The 20,076-nt window shown below is 45.3% G+C and overlaps 1 protein-coding gene across 1 annotated transcript in view; it reads left to right on the top strand.

Moving 5' to 3' along the window:
* The window catches only part of CACNA2D2 (calcium voltage-gated channel auxiliary subunit alpha2delta 2), a 1,734,543-nt gene that overhangs the window by 1,477,823 nt on the left and 236,644 nt on the right, over positions 1–20,076 (top strand). Inside the window, exon 11 of the mRNA XM_029599532.1 lies at positions 17,315–17,473. Within this exon, the coding sequence (XP_029455392.1) occupies positions 17,315–17,473 (159 nt within the window). The remainder of the gene's footprint in view (positions 1–17,314; positions 17,474–20,076) is intronic.

Genomic DNA, 20,076 nt, shown 5'->3' with positions numbered 1-20,076 from the left:
GGTCAAGCGCTCCCGGACCCATGCCTTGGCTCCCCCGGGAAGGGAACATAGGGTGCTGGATGCACTGAGTAGGAAGGTCTTTCAGAGCACCATGCTGATAGCATGGATTGCCTCCTACCAGTTTTATATGACTCAGTACTCCTGTAACCTCTGGAAACAGGTTCAGGATGTGGCTGACCGATTGCCACAGCAGCAGCAAGAGGCTTTGCTGGCGGTCACCCATCAGAGCCTTGAGTGCGGGAAGCATGAGTTGCGCTCCACCTACGATGCGTTTGAAATGGCTGCAAGAGTTGTGGCTGCCGGGATTGGCGCCCGCAAAATGATTTGGCACTGGGCCTTGGACCTCTGGCCAGAAGTGCGGGAGAGGCTTGCTGACTTACTGGTGAAAATCTCTTTGGCAATAAGGTGAGGGATACGGTGACCCAGTTGCGAGACCACCATGAGACCCTCCAGCACCTTTCCACCAGTACTTCTGACCTGCCGTCTTTGGCCAGGAAGTTGGCGCGGCAAGGCCCAAGACGCTCTATTGTCAGGGGAAATATTACCCGCCTGTGTCTCGCTCCCGCTCACAAAAGGGTGAACTCTCGGAGCCGCTAGCAGCAACAGCGAACTCCCAAGCCACAAGCATCACCCCAGCCAAGCCCCACTACAGGGTTTTGACTGGAGGGAAGGAGGAACAGCCAAATGCCCGTCCCCGTGAAGTGGGACCCCCCCGATCAGACATCAGCTACAATTCTTCGTGGATCGATGGATCGGAGTCAACTCAGACCAGTGGGTCCTGTCCATTGTATGACAGGGATATAGGCTGAATCTTCTCTGAACCTTTTTGGGGGCCAACAGTGTGTCAGAATATCCTCTTGGCGGAGCTCTCCGCCCTAGTATCGGCCAGGGTGGCTGAGCCTGTTCCACCAGGTCAGTGGGAAAGAGGTTTCTCCTCCCAGTATTTTCTGGTTCAAAAAAAAAACTGAGGGTCTCTGTCCCATCCTGGATCTGAGGGACTTGAACAGATTTCTAAAAAGAGAAATATTCAAGATGGTCCCTCTGCACACCCCAATTCCCCTCCTGCAAAAAGAGGTCTGGCTATGCTCCCTTGATTTGAAAGACGCCTACACCCACATCGAGATCTTCCAAGGTTTGTGGTGAGCGAACGGCACTTTCAGTACAGGGTATTACCATTCGGTCTGGCCTCTGCACCACAAGTTTTTGCCAAGTGACTGGCCCTGGTGGGGGCACACCTACACAGGTGGAGCGTGCAGGTTTTCCCCTACCTGGATGATTGGCTGGTCAAGTGCACTACCCAGGTGGGGCGACGCGTTTCATGCGCTTGACTATCCCGTTGCCTTTCTACCCTATAGCAGGGCACTGACCTTGGTGTCCCTTGCGGAGGTAGTGCAGTGGAGCCAGGGAGTCTCCACGAGACAAATGTTGAGGCCATTAGGGCACATGGCCACTACTATCTATGTTACTCCCTTTGCGCGCTTGCACATGCATAAGGCCCAATGGACCCCGAGGTCCCAGTGGAGTCAGGCCACCCAGAGCCTCCAGGTCCGCATCCGGGTTACGCCGTCTCTCCGGGACTCTTTGTCCTAGTGGGGAAACCTCTCAGATTTGAAGCGAGGGGTGTCATTTCCATCTCCCCCTGTTCAGGTTGTCCTCACTATGGATGCATCCAACCTGGGGTAGGGAGCCCATGTGGAAGGGCTCCACACCCAAGGCCTGTGATCCTCCCAGGAAGCATAATGTCAAATCAACTTCCTGAAGCTCCGGGAGATCAGGTATGCTATCTGGGCTTTCAGAGATCGGCTGGCCGGCAAGGTGCTCCTGATCCAGACCAACAAGCAGGTTGCAATGTGGTATATCAATAAACAGGAGGGGATGAAATAATTCTTCCTGTGTCAGAAAACAGTGCAGATCTGGTCCTGGGCCCTGTCCCAGGGGATGGTGCACCGAGCCATGACCTGGCCGGAATGGACAATGTGATAGCGGATGAACCAAGTCGAGCCTTCAAGTCTAATGAGTGGCCCCTGAACCAGGTGGTGGCGGATTGGATCTTTCGTTTCTGGGGAACTCTGGGCGTGGATCTGTTTGCATCCCCTTGCAACAGAAAGGTGGCTCAGTTCTGCTCCCTGCACAGGTCAGACGGCGCTCCGGTCTCGAACGCCTTTGCCTGCAACTGGGACCGGGGCCTCCTGTATGCATATCCTCCTACCCCTCTAGTGATGAGGACTCTCTTGAAGCTTCACCAGGACTGGCAGGTCTGGTTCCTGCTCCTGCGGGATCTCTACCTCCAGGACTTCCTCAGACTTCATTACTCAGGATCAGGCAGGCTGCGGCATTCCAAACTCTGGGCCCTGTCTCTCATGGCCTGGATGTTGAGAGGTTGATTCTGCGGCCCCTTGACCTCTCAGATGCTGTGTCTTGGGTCCTGGAGACTTCCAGAAAGCCTTCCACTAGGAAATCTTATGGGCTGAAGTGGAGGAGGTTTTCGATGTGGTGTGAGCAACGTGGCCTGGATCCCTTTTCTTGCTCCACTCACAAATTGCTTGATTACCTCTTCCAGCACTCAGCGGCTTGGTTGAAAACCAACTCCATTAGAGTGCATTTCAGCACTATCAAAGCTTACCACTAGGGTGTGGCTGGTTTGCCCATCTCTGTGCAGCCTTTAGTGGGATGGTTTATGTGAAGCCTGATTCAGTTGAAACCTCCCCTGAAGCCTTCCGCTGTGTCTTGGGACCTCAAAGTGGTGTTGGCTCAGCTGATGAAGCTCCTTTTGAACTGCTGAGCTCCTGTGACCTGAAATACTTGATCTGGAAGGTCATCTTTTTGGTGGCAGTCACTTCGCGCAGAGTCAGTGAACTTCAGGCATTGGTGACTTACCCTCCCCATACACGAAGATCTTTCATGACCGGGTGGTTCTCTGACAACACCCTAAGTTCCTGCCCAGGATAGTGACGGAGTTCCATCTTAACCAGTCAGTTGTCCTGCCTACCTTCTTTTCCAAGCTTTACTCACACCAATACGAGCAGGACTTGCATAGTCTGGATTGTAAGAGGGCTTTAGCCTTCTATCTGGAGCGGACAGAAGGTCATAGGTGATCCATGCAACTCTTCATCTTTTTTGACAGGAATAGATTGGGAGTTGCCATTGATAAGCAGACACTATCCAATTGGGTAGCAGATTGCATCTCTTTCTGTTATACACAGGCAGGACTGCAGCTTGGGAGTCATGTCAAGGCTCATTCTGTCTGAGCCATGGTGACTTCGGTGGCCCACTTGTGAGCAGTTCCTATGGAGGAGATTTGCAAGGCTGCGACATGGAGTTCCCTCCACAAGTTTGCTTCTTACTATTATCTGGATAGGGATGGTCGACGTGACAGTAGATTCGGGCAGTCTGTCCTCAGGAATCTCTTTCAGCTCGAAACCCAACTCTTCCTGCCTAGGGCCTTTTTTCAGGTTCAGGCTGTCTCTTTGTCACCAACAGCACCAGTTTATTGTGCTCATTGGCACTTCGTTGGGTATCTGTTGGGCCCTTTGTTTTAGGGGACAGCCTGTAGCTAGGGATTCACCCATGTGTGAAGACTACCATCCTGCTGTCCTAGGAGAAAGCAGAGGTGCTTACCTGTAACAGGTGTTCTCCTAGGATAGCAGGATGTGAGTCTTCACGAAACCTGCCTGCCATCCCTTAAAGTTGGGTTCTCTCCTATTTTGTTATTTTAATATTTCATAATTCTATGTTACAAGACTGAAGAGGGGCCCCACATGGACACGTGGATTAAGGCATGCTGAGCATGCTCAGTGTACCAGTCAAAGTTCTAGAAACTTTGACAGAAGTTTAATATGTTGGGCTCCATCTGATGATGTCACCCATGTGTGAGGACTAACATCCTGCTGTCCTAGGAGAACACCTGTTACAGGCAAGCAACTCTACTTTCTATCCTCAATATCTGTGACTGCATAACCAGTCAGATACTTTTCAGTCTTCTGAGTTGCTAATAAGTGAGATTTTATGAGTATATTAACATTTAGTGATTATAATTAGTGGCAAAAATTGTTAGAGATATCCTTTAGCATGTTATCCCAGTGCTCTCCCCAGGTAATACAAAGTTTACTCCTTTATCATGAATCCTGACCTCAGTCTGTCACGCGGAGTAATTCTTATACTGTGTTTGTTGTACGAGTCAGACCTGCTATAGCAAACCTTCACATAAAAGATATCTGCTGGTTCCCAGATCATTTGTTATGAAGAGGGAACACTGTAGCGCTATGTCTCCACATGAGTGATAATTTATTCCCTTTTTAATGTGGATAAATGGGATGTACTCAAGAAACAAATGTTATCCTGTCCGTTTCGTAGAATTCATTACGCAGCCAAGCTGGAGATAGCAGGCGTATGGTTGCCAGATGGCTCCAGATCATTAGGGGCAGGTTACATAGAGACAGAGAAGATCTCGGCAGATAAGGGGCCACTTGGTTCACCCGGTCCTGCCCATTTGTGTTTGCTGACTGAGTCAGGTCTGGTTATAAGGATAAAGGGAATCAGTTTTCTAAAGGTTTAAGCACCAAACTTAGGAGTTTGTGATCTAAATCAGTGTCTTTGAGAGTTAGGTGCCTATTTTCTCTAGGTAACAGATTTCAAAAAGACAAGGGATAAGCACAGAGGATGCCTAATTGCAAAGAGGTTAACTGGGGTCTATGACATTGCAACAGGAAGTAAACTGGGCAGATGGGCCTTGCATTATTATTATGTTTCATCATATAGTGCTATATGTTCTGTGTTTCTATATGCCTTGTTCAGCACCCCGTATCCTACTAGAGCACAAGAAGTATTCTCATTGCCCTCCACTGTTCATTCAGCATCAGTGAGTGAGGTGATACCACTCCATGATATAAAACTGTTCCATTCTGTGACCCGGCCCTATGGGCTCCCATCATTGTCATAGCCATCCTGCCCAGAGGCACTGAAGAACAAAACTAAAAGCCATCTCCCTTCCCATGCAGGCGGGTAATGGAAAAAACAAAGATAAGTGTTATCAGCTGCCAAATTACTCCTCATATACAATAGCATTGATTTTATTTTCTCTATGCAGATGAAAGACAATAAAAACTCAACAGAAGCGACCCTGGAGGCGATAGGAAGCACTGTTCAGCTGCACCGGCATAACAAACCTAACTAGGACATAGTAACATAGCTTTTTTTTTTTTTATAGTCAGGAGTTTTAATGCTCTTGTTTGGCAATGGTTGTTGCATCATTGTGTCACCAGTGGGGGTCGGACAGCAGGGCATTAGCCCCCTGCATTATACAGGCTCTCAGTCAAAATGTCAGGAAAAGATCATTCTCTGCTCATAACGCAGACCCTGTGCTTGGACCTTAGCCAAAAGGCCTAGTTTAGATGACAGAAGCCATGTGGGCATCAAGTGTAACCAACTCCCCCTGAGCCTCAGTTACAAACCCCACAACCGTGCAGTCACCTCCCACCGAGCCTCAGTCACAAACCCCTGTGCAATGGAGATCATCTTCGCCCATTCCTTACTGAGTCTCAGTTACTAACCCTATCACCTTGCAGTTGTCTCACCCCAAGCCCCAGTCACAAACCCCCGGATAGTGCAGCCAGCCACCTCCACCCCCCCCCCCCCCCCCGAGCCTCCCCCCACTTAGCCTGTTTTAAGCCAGCATTGTGCGGTTAACTAATTTCCAGTCTCAGTTATAACCCTCAGCATTGTACAGTCACTTCCCTGACCCCTAGCTGTAAACCCTAGCACAGTGTAGTCACCTCCCCTTAATCCTGGGTTATAAACCCCAGTACAATGCTGTTACTTTCTCACCCCTGCTCTCCCCACGCCAAGCCCTAGTTATAAACTCCAGTGCTGTGCAGTCCTCTCCCCTCCCCCCCCTTCCCCTTCCCCTCCCAGCCTGACCAAGCTTCAGTTATAAACCCCAGTGGAGTACAGCACGACAACCCCCTTCCCGAGCCTCGAGTTATAAACCCCGGCAACTGTGCAGTCCCCTCCCCCTGCTTCCCCTCCAAGACTGAGTAATAAACCTCATTGCTGGATGGTCACCTCCCCCTGCAGGAAGGAGTTATAAACCCCAGTTCTCTGTGGTCACCTTCATGCCTTTGGTTATTAAGGTATGGTGCTATACATTTGCCTCCCCTCATATACAGGCATTCCATCCATTCTGAGATTCCTATGGGGCTGTGTATGAAACTAAAGACTTCATATGTGACCACACCTCTTCATCGCATGTCATATAAACACCCCCCTTTTTGGTGCCACCTGAGAAATATGATTTCAGGGTTCCGGCAGACCTGCGTGTTAGAAGAGAGAAGTGGATTTTTGAGGTCAAAGTGAATGATGAAGGAGGGAGGGGAGAGGGAGAGTGGAGCTCAGCGCCTGCAGCTCTGGCTTCAGAAATAGAAAGGAGGTCGTCTGGCTGCCGTAGCATCTGATAAGGGCTATGTTAGCTCTGATTGCTCAGCAGGAAAATTAGATTTTTTTTTCCCCACTCCCAATTACTAGGAGGAAAGGGAGGAAGAGGAAGAAAGCTGGGGAGATAAGCTCTAATCAGACTTGGGAGTCAAAGAGGAGGACAGGAGAGCTGCTTCAGTCTGTCAGCGTTTCCTTGCACTGCAGGATTGTTTGCAATTTTTTTCCTCACATTTCACTTTAGCTTCCCTTTTCTTTTCTCTGCTTTTCTCTCTCTCTCCTCTTCACTCTCATGTCTCCTTTCTTTCATCCTCTATTCCTTCTCATTTTTCAGCTCTCTCCAGTTCTCTTTCCTTCTCCAGTGCCCCCTCTCTCTCTCGTTTGCACTGGATAAGCTATGTCACTTGCCTATATGTACATTTGTTTTTGGGATGAAATGTATAGACTATGGGCCTGATTTTCAAAACCATTTGCACACCTAAAAATGGGCTTCACACGTGTAAATGCACTTTACCTATGTAAATAGGCTTTTGAAAATTCCTACAATATATGCCATTGAAATGTCCATAGGATTTACCCACGTACATGCACTTTACATGCTTAAATGGCTTCTGAAAACTGAAACAATAGCATGTTACACTTACATGTGTAAATCCTTTTGAAAATTACCCCTATGTTTGTATGTTCAGGGATGTAAGGAGTGTATTTGTATTCAGGAGCAGCGGAATGCCTTTTTGGTTGGGGAAGGGGGGGATTTCACGCTAACCACCCCTCCCTCGGTCATTCTAAGCCACACCAGTCTCTTTCTCTTCCACCCCATCCACTGTCTTTCCCTGCCCACTCCCCCTCTCCTCTCCTCCCAAACCCCCCTCCTCACTTTCTCCCCTCTCCCCCAGCTTATTAGTAGCAGGAGAAGGAGAATGGTGGTACCTCAGCCACACCCTTCTCTTCCTCTGCTACATGCAGCTGTATAGAGTCCCATGCAGTTCAAAAGCAGCAGTTGGGCCCAGATTAGCAGAGGTGGAAGATGCAGCTGATGCGTCACAGCTTTCCTCTTCCTGCAGGTGAGCGGCTGCTGCTTGCCCAACCCATGCCTGGAGCTCCTGCAGTAATTCTGCATGAAGGGGCAGAGTTTGGTGGTGCCATGACCCCTGTGGCCCACCCCATTCTGACACCTATGTTTGTATGTATGTGGACTATATGGTACATACTTAGGGGTATATAGACTGTATGGACTATATTAGTGTATATGTACATTGTATGGAATGCATTAGTGCATATGTGTACCTTATGGTCTGTAATTTTGTATATGTGGTGTATAAACTGTATTTGCATGGGTTTTATGGACTACATTTCTGCATTTGTGGGGCATGTCAATTTTGTTTGTTCAGAAGTATATGGACTGGCTTTATATGTATATAATATGTGGACTGTATTTGTACAGACTGACATGATTGGTCTGTAATTGTGTGTACAGGGGGTCTGTAGACTGTATTTGCATTGTAGCCCCTGACCCAATCAAGTCTTGGGCTCAAGAGGTCACAGGGAGGCTCATGTTCTAGAGCAGGCTCCATGACATCCCAGGGTTCTTGAATAAGGGGGAAAAGATTGAACTCTTCAAAGTCCTTAGGGTTTTTCTTCAGTCGCCTTCATCTGCTCAGCAGCCCAGTCAAAGTCCAAAAAAACTCACCCAGACACCACAACTGCCTTTCAAAAATAAAAAACTTATTTACAGGTGAAACAAAGTAAAAAATAGTGATACACCAATGGCTCGCACTACACAGCAAAGTCCAAAAATTGAGAAGGAATACATTTCAGTCTCATTCCACAGTAAGCCACTGCACTCCTAGACAAGACAGCTTTTTGGGGCCAGCACCCTCCCCTTGTACCTGTTTTGTAGGGCAGCTCTTCTCTCTATCCTCAGATACTTTTCCCAAACACTGGTGAGCTTCTTTCAGACATGGACTCTCACAGAACCTTTCCTCAGTTGGGCAGTTCTTCCTCTTGCAAAATCCCACCAACGACCAGTCCTCTCTGGCACGTGCTCCGAGATGATCTCAGGACAGGGTGAGGTACACTGGCATAACCTCTCCTCCTTAAGACTCTCTCTTGACTCTGGAACCCTCTTAGGTGTTCACTCCTTTGAAACCCAAGACTCCTTCCCTGTGTGGTAGAGTCGGTCCCTGCATGGCGATGCCCGAAAAGAAATACGCCTAAAAATGTCTGAAAGCAGCGAGGACGAGTGTTAATAAAACCAGAACTAGGCTGAAATTCTGCCTCATAATTTTGGTATCTGTTCGCAGAGTAGAAAACAGAGGATATGCCAGACAAGCAGGTATTCCCAGGCAACCAAGGCGCCAGCCTGCTAGCAAGTTAACTAAAAATGGATGACATACCCCTGGTGATGGGAGACAAAGTGCCTGCTGAGAAACAGCTCTGTTTGCTCTTCAGCTCTTGTGCCCGCAGTCTGCCAGAGGGACACATCTGTCCTAATTAATGAGTCAAGTCTGGTCACTTTTGCCGGATCACTGGCTCCTTAATGAGGATTTTATGTTTGTAGCAAACTATCAACCTCTATTGCCAGACCTGGGAAGAGTGAGTGAGTGTGAATCCTTCCTACCTTCCATGTTTCATGGAAGAGGGCACTTCCCCCCTACCCCTTCTAAAACCACCCCAAATCCAAGTACGGTAGTATGTAAGTCAGCTGCTCCCTCCGAGTCCCGGCCTTGTCCTAGGGAGATGCTGAGAGGCAGCACAGAAAGGTTGAGAGCTAATTTGTGCCAGCTGCATCCAGGATGGCTACAGCTGCAGTCATTAAGCAGTGAGCTCTGACCAGTGACAGATGAGGCCCTTCCCCTTCCATCTGTCTATTTTTCTATCCTCTCTGCACTTCACTTTTTTTTTTTTTAAACTCTGAGTCCTTCCCCTCCCTCCTTTCTAACATTTGATTATTATTGGCTTTGTACCATCACTCTCTCCAGCCTCCTTGCTGTAGGCTGAACCTAAGCCTGTGCTTGGCGTTTGGAGATACTCAGGTCATGTTCTGCCAGTGAATACTGCTACCTGTTAATGATTCACTGAAGGCACGCCCAGTCTATCTACTTTCATGGAAATTGTTAAACGTTTGTAAAGCATACAAGACCTCAGAGTCTTGCTGTTGTGAAAAAATCAGTAAATATTTTTTTTTTTTTAAATAATGACATAAGATCTCAAAGCTTCCATCACAACATGTTCTAGAATTGGTAGAGCCCTCTTGTTTAAAGGGCCGAGAAAGAAGTGTAAGTCCCAGATTGAAAATCAGAACCAGTCTAAAATCTTACTCAGTTGCGAGGATAAATTAAGAGAAATAGCAATTGCTGGGGGCTATGGCGATATTTGCTTGGAAGGCAGCCACTTATTTAATCCCTGTTATAGGGTAATGTAGGGATAGATAATCAAAATACCCACAGTATGGCAGAGTACGCAGGTAATTTTACCCGCAGGGTTTGCTGTAATAATCACAGGTAGTATTGCCCTCAAAAGTACTCATATAAAATTTGCACCTGGTTTTTTTTGTGCAGTTACTTTTTCAAGGCAAAACAACATGTATAGTTTTAAATATCCAAAACGACACATGCAGTTGCTCCCTGTCCCCCTTTGACCTAACCCTGCCCTGGAAATGCCTACAGACGTACATGGGTAGAAGTGCACGCATTGTTGAAATATTCACAAGGACTTTTACCCACTTAGAGAGTGGGCACAATGAAACAGCCCACTTCTACATATAACGCCTCCTCTAAGAGGGGGAAGGATCATATAGAAAATAAATACATATGATGTAGAGACCCTTAAGGATCTCCACTAGATGGCCCTAGCTTAAGACATAGGGTAGAAGTGAGGAAGGGAGTGCACTGTTCCCAACAGCAACTCCTGTGAGGTTGGTAGAATGGTGAACTCCTGCTTGCTCAAATGCAGGCATGGAGAGAGAATAGTGTGGCATTTTTGGTTAGCTTTTGAAGGAGTCCAACTTGTTTACTTTGATGTTCCCCTGTCTCTCTTTCTAGGACCTATGATCAGAGATACAGTAAAAGGGGAGAGGCCTATCACTTTGCAGTGCATAACCTATCTGGTAGGGTTGCTTCAGGTTTTATTTTGTTTTGGGGGGAGCAAGTGATTTATTCAACTGAAATTCATTTTGGGAGTTTTCTTTTGTTGTGACTCACCACAAGTCTTGGACTTTGGAATTTGTGGAGATGTTCTTTTGATCTGGGAGGAAGCTTGTTGCCACCCTTCCTGCCCAGTAATTGGGGAAAAAGAGAAAAGCTGCCCCTTTTCCTTGCCGCAAGAGCTTTCAACCTGAAAGCTGTCATTTTACTATTTTGAGAGGAGAACCTGATATACGAAGTTTTGTGTCACCTGCAGACTCTCACTAGAGTCTTCACCCGGAGAAAGGACGAGGGTTGCTTTGTTGGAGACCTGGAAGTACATTTGAACCTCAGGTACTGCTAGAAAAGAGATCCCACCACACCTAGGATACCCCCCACCCAACTGGGATACTTATTTCAAGCCCTGGAGAGTAAGAGTATGTGAGGACCCAGTGCTGAGAGATACATTCACAAGGGAGCAGTTTGATTGTTTGGACATGGATATAACCGTAATTAAGTAGGTTTGGTGCCAATTCATTATCTTGGAAGACCTGAAATAAAAAAAACTCACCATCAGAGTGCTATTCTGCATCTACACATGGTTAACAACAAGTACACCTAGAAAAAAGATTTTCCCCCCTGTGCCTTGGGTTTGGGATGTTTATCCTCCCACCCACCCACCCCCACAACTGGAAAATCTATCCCTGGAGATGAAGAGATTTTGTGACTGTGTACGGAGACTTAGTCCCAGGATTGAGCATGACATCTGCCTTCTCAGTCACTAACAGAACAGAGACTATATAAAAACGGAGCCCAAAGTAGCACCCAAGGGTATTAGTGGAGTGGAATATGTGTTTTTGGAAGTGAAATTTAATGTTTTACAACTGTGGCATGGTTTGGAGAACTAGAAATTTGGGGGGGGGGGGGAAGCAAACATTTTTAAAATGACTGCTATTCCCACATTAGAAGAGTGACGGTGGAGAAAGTGCACTAAAGAATGGAGGAAAGGGAAGTTCTTCACAGGTGCTTGATGCCATCAAGTACATGAGCCGAGCACTGTTAGTAAAGCTATGAAAACACTGCACGTGCAAGAATCAGCATGAGAGAGAGAGGTGTGTGACGATCGGACCACTGGGTGCATCAGAGGAAGGCCTTAATCCTGAGACTAGTATTGAAGCCGCTTACTATTTACCATCCTTTGGGAAGCGAGAGCAGGAGATCTGACAGTGAGATGTCCAACTCTTTCCGGTCTGGGATGGGAGATGGCAGCCTACCATTGCTCCCTTAAGAGGGTCAGCCCTCAGTTACCAGGGCCTCTGTAGTCAGCCTGGTCATTACTGCAAGTGGAAGTACCAACCCTTTCCCTCCCCCTGTCTTAGGAAATTCCTGTGGACCCCCAGAATGCCCGTGGTATTTCCACAACAGGGGCCAACTTCATCTCTCCATGTCTACCATGATCAGGTATACCATGATGGGGGTCCATAGAATGTGTTGAATGCCGTACTTTCCAGAGGCCACAGCCAGTCAGTGTACAATGTTTCCAATGCAAATCTGTTTACAGAGGCCGATGCCAGATCATTGGGGATCCTTTCAGTTTTTGTGATCCCCAGCTTGTTAGTGCATTAGAGCCGGTGGTGTTCAGTTTATGTACTGGACCATCCACAAAAGAATAGCATTCCTTCCATCTGCCAGGAGAGGGCAGTGCACTTTCCTTGTTCGGGAGAAAGCAATTTCTTTCCTTGATTTGGAAGGGGTTCGATTAGTTAAAAGATCATGCCAGCCTCTGCAAGAGATGGTGTTCCATAGTGCACATCAGAAAAAGATGGACATTCCCTGCTTGGAAGAACTTACAGCATAATAGTGTATTCCCTGAGGACAAGCAGGATGACAGTCCTCACTCATGAGTGACAGGTCACATGGAGTCTGGCATGGAGATTTAATTTCAAATTTTCTAGAAACTTTGAGCATGCATAGTAATAGGGCATGTTGAAAGTTTCTAGAATTTTTGAAATCAGATTTCCATGCCAGGCTCCATCTGGTGATGTCACCCATGTGTGAGCACTGACATACTGCTGTTCTTGGAGAACACCTGTTACAATTAAGCAACTCTGCTTTATTTCATCTGAACTGAGAAGAAAAGGTATGGAGATGCAGGAGATGCCCCAGCCTTCCTATCAGTATCACCATCTGGAATTTCTGGAGATGAGAGAGGTATCAGAGAACTGGAGAAAGGCAGATGTCGTGCTTCTTCATAAAAGTAGTAATAGGGAGGAGGCTGGTAACATCAGGCCAGTTAGCCAGACCTTTGTGGTGGGTAAATTGATGGAGACATTATTAAAGGAAAGATAGTGGAATACCTTACAAATAAATCTAATCAATGTATTTGATTGACTGACCAGAGATCTAGATGAGAAGCATGAAGTAGATGTGGTTTACCTGGATTTCAGCAAAGTTTTTTGACATTCCCCACATACAGTATGGAAGTCCTTGAGAGTTAATAATGGTTTCAACCAATGTAGTACACGCACCTTGGCGTAACCTGTATTGAATCCATTACTCTTCTCACTCTTGCCTTAGACTAATAATTAGGGCAAAAAGACCAATGACCCAATCCATTCTGGATACAGGGGGTCTTCCTTCCTTGAAGAACTGCTCAGGATCCAGAAACACAACAGACAAGGAAGCCTTACTGTGGAGAGACGCCTGAGAGGAGTGTGGGCAAAGGGAACGAGAGCTTTGAAATCTGTCTTCCGCCCCCTGACATCATTTGGACTCGACGGGCTGTGCCTACTTAAAGAACTGCACAACAGCGCAGCTGCCGTCACGCTACCGAAGTCATGTGCCAAAGGGGTGCGCCCCTGGGGAAGATTTTGAAGAGAGAAGTTTTGTCATCTTTTCGATGGGAAAAAAGCAGAAAATGAAACTAGTAACATCTACTCCGGCAGGAAAGGAGCTGAAGGGCCCAATGGACACCCATTTGGTACGAAGGGTGAGTCAGACCTCGAAAGAGGTCATGCAAGATATATCTTTTTCGTCTGGGGCTAGTGCCAGCCCTGCCCAAGACCAGATATCCAGCAATACTCCTGAAAGCATAGGGGTAAGTGTTTCAAATACCCCTAATGTAAAGGAGTTAATAACAGCTAAGGATGGAGATAATATGCCACTAGAGTCAGTTACAGTTGTTAATGAAGTGGAGGAAGCTGAAATGACTGAACCTGAGAACATCATTTTAGTGGATGTTTGGAAAGCAGTTATGAAAATGGAGAGGAGGTTGTCCCAATCCATGACCCAGTCCACAATCTTTGCCAATGAAACAAAGGGAAAACTGGAAGACCAAGGGAAGAGAATAGACAACTAGAATCTTTGAGTGCAGCTTTGAATACACAGATTACGTCTTTACAGTCAGCTGGGACTACCTTTATAAAGGACTCTTTGATAATATATAAGAACTTAGAGGCATTGGAGAATGCCATGCGTAGTAAAAATTTACGTTTTTTGAATTTCCCTTATACCAGATTGCTGTCAGCACAGGAATTATTTAAAAAGTATTTAAAAGAAATATTGTGTATATCAAATGAAGTTCTTATTTCAAAAATATATTATACCTCAAATTATAAAAGAGATGGTATAGCATTGGAGGGTGGGATTGATGTATTGACAGATAACAGTCCAAATTTAATATCCTTTCTAGAGGCCTCAGTTGATGATACACCAACAAGAGCTACCCTAATAGTAGCTTTTGGGTTGGAACAGGAAAAAAAATCTAGTTCTGCAAAAATATTTTAAAAATAAAAGGTTTTCTTTCTGTGATAAATTAGTCCAGGTCTTCCTAGATGTCTCAAGGAATACGCAGTTGAGGAGGAAACAATTCCTATTGTTGAGGCAGAGAGTGTTGGCCCTAGGGGCTACATTCTTCCTCAAATTTCCCTGTAAGTGTCTTATCACATTTCAAAAGAATAAGTTTGTTTTTCTACAACCTGAACATTTGGAGTTATTTCTTTCAGATAAAGGTGGATGAGGGATTTGTAACTACTTAATAATGGATATATGAAGCTGGTCAGTTAAGTAAATTAGTCTCCGTATTCATAATGGTATGAAATTTTCTTTAAAAGTTTTTGGTGATGTGGCTTTCTTGATAATGTGGACTTAAAAGTTGGAAATGCGTACATATTATTTCTCTTCTTTTGTTAAATTTACTTGACTATTTTGGTATGTAATCCAAAGTTACTTATTTTCTTTTTCATTGTAAAATATATTAGAAATTTAATAAACTATAAATTAAAAAAAACCCCACAACAGACAGCCACTTTCAAGAGCCAACTCCTCACCCTCTTGATCACTCCTCTTGGGGAGAGGTTGTGATCTACATCACATGCACTCAGAGAAATTTATAGTCCTCTCAAGCCTTCCCACAAATAGGTGGGGTTACAGACATAGGACAGGAAACCCCTCCCACAGACTATGTGAGAATTTCAAGAGAATTCAGTGACAGGCAAAGCTGAGTCAAATAAATAAATATACCCCAGGGAAAGGAAATGACAGATACTGAGATACCTCAAAGGTATAAATAATGCACAAGAAGCAAACCTTCTTTCCCATGGAAAGGATATTCTAGTGTGAGAAGACCCCTAAATTGGACTCTCTTTTTGGTTTCTAGGGCACAAGATAGTCTGGGTGGGGAAGACCCATGACCCATCATGTTTTACATGCTTGAGAAATGTTTGAATATTGAAATTGTAGTTGGAGCAAATGGCCACTGGATGGCATTTTGTAGGGTGAGCAATGAAAAATTTTGTATTAAGTGTTGTTGGGTTATCGGATGTGTGGGTTCTTTTAAGAATCCTTAGTGTGTGGTTGCTGGAATGAGGTTTAACAGATGGTATAAAAGTGGGAGTTTTTGGCAGGGCGTATGAGGAAGGAAGAGGAAGGAAAAGGAAGGGACTTCCAGAATGTAGTGGACTGGAGTAGCCAGCCTATGGGCTATTTGGCCTGTGGACCCTTCCAGTGAGAGTGGGGCCTGGCAGAGTCTCTCCCCCTCAAGAGGAGAGACCTGAGGCTATGGATGTAGAAGGTTTCTTCTGCCTCCCGAGGAAATGATCAGAGAGTCAGGGTGGAGAAGCAATGGCTCCTCCTTATGAAAAAAAAAATGGCCAGGAGTACAGGAGTTGGGTGATTCTGAAATGAAGAGTGCCCCAGGAGGTCCACTGCATGGAGGAGACGGAGGAAGCCCTCACGCTATGGGTTCGGAGAAGTGTGGAAAACAAATGCAAGGTCAGGTGACTGAGGAGTCAGGAGTAATTTGGGAAACTGCAAGTCCCTTTGAGATGTGAATTTTGATGGGGGTGTGCTGTGGGAGAAAGAACAGAGTCTTTAAGTCATGAGTAAGATACAGGCGATGTATCTTATTTTCTGGAACATATTGAGATTGAGATTAAAGTGAAGAGGAGTCTGTGAGAGTGGATGGGTCCCTTGGGGTATGGGGCTCAGGAGCTAATGTGACCTGAGAAGAAAAATGGGAGAAATAATGTAGAATATAAATTTGAGGAATGTAAGCTTTATGTTCCTGGAAATTGGTTGGGAAAACTAAAGGATTTTCAGTGAAGACTGAGTGACTGTACTCAGTGCCCCATTGCATAGTTTAAAATAAGTGCTACTGACTGTCAATTCCATGAATTCTAAGCATTCAATATGGACAATGTTGTACTCTATGCTGAAAAAGTGTACATTGTTGCTGGCTGGAAAAACCTGGACATAAAGCTTAAGAGTTGGTATCATGAAGGTGGTGTATGTGGTACTTCATTTGGGCCAGTATTTACAACAAGAAGCATGAGGGCCAGAGTTCATGGAGGGGAAACTGGAGATTTCTCCCTGTGCAGTCAGCAAAAAGAGTTGTGGCTTATTACCACCCCTGCGTATCTCTATACAGACTGACTACGCCACAAAACCCGCTAAATAAAGATGAGAGGTTGACCCTTACCCAAACAGGGGAATCCCTTCCATCATTTTATGTATCCGAGGAATAAGGTTACCCTAGAATTAGAGTATTTCTTATTTTGTTAAAGTTGAAAATACATGCATGTTTTCTCTTTTGTGCGCCCATATGCATGTGTAAACAAAAGAGCCTTCTAGGACAGAGCCAACACTTATGCCCATAAATTGCTATTTTAAAAGACATGCAAGTGCATTTACCAACTCACTCGCATATTTTTAAACTTGCTAATTATCTGACTTAAGTGATATTAAATGTGTTTATTGTGTAATACTGACTGGGTGGGAGATTTGGGTAAACTGCGGGGTGTTCAGGCTGAAGAAACAGGAAGGTCTCAATGACCTGGAGAAGGACTGGGCGAAATGGCAGATTAATTGGTAAACTGGTTAATTTAATTTATGCGGGAATGTTTTAAAATTGGCCAACTTACACACGGAAATCAGGACTTACACACGTAAAATATATGCACTTATATTTTTAAACTAGATAAAAGTATGAAAGCATGAGATGAAGTCCTTTCATGCATTGATATATATGGTTTCAATGCACTGCACATACACACATATGTTGCGGGGTAGAGACACGCATATTTTATAAAACCATGCAGGTTGTAAAATACTTGCGTAGATCTGCGAGCAGCCATGTATGAGTGTATATGCCACTGTGTGCATTTGTATGAAAGTTATCCTCCCTGTTTTTATTAATCTGGTTCCCTGCGAGTTTCACCCTTGTCTATGCTGCAAACAATTCTGACTTCTTCCCATGTCTCTCTCAGTTCAACGAGAAGGCGGAAGCAGCATCCTGCTTCAGACAGCTCGTTCAAGCCAACGTCCGCAACAAGAAAGTGATCAAGGATGCTGTGCGGGATATGGCGGCAAAGGGGACGACAGATTACAAGGCAGGCTTTGAGTATGCATTCAGCCAGCTGCAAAATGTACGTATCGAGAAAACTCAAAACGGAACCTTGCTATGTGCTCCCACCGTGTTCTCTCTATATGCACCCTTAAAGCATTTTCTCTGTCTCTGCTTGTTGTTTTTCCTGTGCACTTTTTCCTTCCTTCGCTTTTTCTGTTGCATGCTCTCTTTTTCTGTTTCTCCACTCTGTCTTGTCTCACTGAAATAAGCCTGTCTGTCTGGAAAGACTAGAAATGTAAGCACAAATTAGAAACAGAAGCATCATGGTGGAAAAAGACTAGATGGCCCATCTAGTCTGCCCAGCTGTCCAATTACTTTAGCTTCATAATTCCCATCACTTCCTTAGAACAGAAACATAGACTCCAGACGGCAGAGAAAGACCTTTGTTCCTAGAGTATGGAGACGTGTATCATGCACATAGCTCAGCCCCTTTCAGCCTACACTCTGCCCAAAATCACAGTCATTTATCCTACAGAGCCGAAGGCTAGTAGGCTTCAGTTTTACCTGCGGCCCATTATTAGAAAGTCCCTTGGAGCTGATCTGGATTGTACGGCTCAGTGGGGATTTCAGTGAACTATTACACAGCCACTTTGCTCTCTGTTATATTTTGCTGCCTTGGAACCATTCTCAGGATATTTGTATAGACCTGTTAGCATTTGCTTATTACTATTAGCACCAGTGGCAGAGCTAGGACCAGTTTCATGGCAGGGACAAAGAGTAACCTGAGTGGGCCCTAGGCATACAGGGGCCCAGGGCAGAAACTTGGGACGAGACAACCCCCCCCCCACCCCTTCCCCCAATTCAGAGTCCACGTCCATTGAGTCCTCAGATTTAGGAAGGCCTGAATGTAAATTGGCAAGGCCCAGGTCCACTTGTGTCTGGGCCCATGATTAGCACTGATAGCCATCTGCATTCAGGTGGTACTGTTTGAGGAGAATGGCAGGCATCTATTATTTTTGCCGGTTTACAATGGAACATATCACTAGATATCTGGCTGTCTTCCAGAAAAAGAAAATATAGAATGTACATCAAGTTGCACCATGAGACGCCAGGCCTAATTCACTAATAGAATGATATTAAACACAAATTGAGTGCCTACATATGGGCACCTAAATTAGGAGCTTAACTTGTGGCTATTTTCAGGCAAACTTAGATCTACATTTTTGGCTGAAATCTCACCTAAAACTAGGCACCAAAACGTAGGTAATCAGCCCCCTAGGGTCCAATTTAGGTTTCTCACGCCCAAATCCTCTGAAAATGTACTTGAAAAGGCCTTTTTCCTATTCTGTGTCTCTGCTGGGAAGCACTGGTGAGATAATTCTGTATCTAGGCAGCCAGCAGCAAAGCCCCCTCCTGGAGTAACAGGCAATGATTGTTACTTGGATGCTACAGAACAAACCTCATTGGAGTACATTTTATGAGCAAAATCAAGCTACAGCTGCATGTAACAGAGGCCAAGATTGAAAGCTCATTTTGCGGGAGCTTTGTGAGCTGCGGGAAGGGTCTTTGAAAAGTGAGGGAGAAGGGGAGGAGAATATTTCAGTTTTTCTCCTTCCTGTTTCACATTCACGCTCCCTTTTTGGCTTGGTGGTTGATGCAATAAGCTGTGCATCAAAACTGTGCGCTGACCTTAAAAGCACAGCTTCTTAATGCATCCCTTAAAAAATAATTTGACTCCTGATGCCATAAGCTAATGGTATGCTAATGCATCAGAAGTTTTAAAAAGCATGCTAACACCAAAAATATGCACACAAGACATTCTTAGCCTGCATAAAATATGATGTACTGGTGTGCATAGAAACATAAGGGCAAAAAAAAGACCATACGATTTATCTAGCCTGCCTAACCACACAATTGTTCAGCTTTACAATCCCTCCCGCTCCCTCAGAGATCCCCTGTGCTTTATTCCAAGCTTTCTTGAATTCAGATACTGTCCTGGTCTCCACCTTGTCTGCTAAAAAGGCTGTTCCATGCATCCACCATCCTTTCCTTAAAAAAATACTTCCTTAGAAAACTCCTGAGTCTACTTTGGTGAACTTTTGTCCCATGAACCCTCGTTCCAGAATCTCCCTTCCATTGAAAGAGACTCCCCCTCCTGTGCATTGATACCTCTGAGATATTTAAACTTCTCTATCATATCTCCTCTATCCCACCTTTCCACTAGGGCACACAGTATATACATGCTTAGATCTGTAAGTCTATCCCAATATGCTTTACAACAAAGATCACGGACCACTTTAGTAGTACTGTCTGGACTAACTCTATCTGGTTTCTATCCTTTTGAAAGTGCTGCCTCATGAATTGTACATAGCATTCCAAATGAGGTCTCACCAGGGACTCACAGAGGGGCAATATCATCATCACCTTTTTTCTACTGACCATTCCTTCGTCTATGCATCCAAACATCTTTCTGGCTTTTGCCATTGCCTTATGCAATTGTTTGGCAGTCTAGAAGAGGAGAACTCATTTGCTAAATTAGTACAACTCAATGAGCTTCTAATTCATCTTCTATTTATTTCCCACTTGCATGCAGGCTGTGCGCTAGTTTCTCTAGAACCATTGGCTTTGGAAATCAGATGCAGAGAGTGTGGCTGGTTGGTTAGTACTCATAGCTATGAGATT

Source organism: Rhinatrema bivittatum, chromosome 4, assembly GCF_901001135.1.
Source record: "Rhinatrema bivittatum chromosome 4, aRhiBiv1.1, whole genome shotgun sequence".
Taxonomy (NCBI): Eukaryota; Metazoa; Chordata; class Amphibia; order Gymnophiona; family Rhinatrematidae; genus Rhinatrema; species Rhinatrema bivittatum.
The sequence above is the reverse complement of the archived record's forward strand: the minus strand, read 5'-3'. Positions and strand labels throughout refer to the sequence as shown.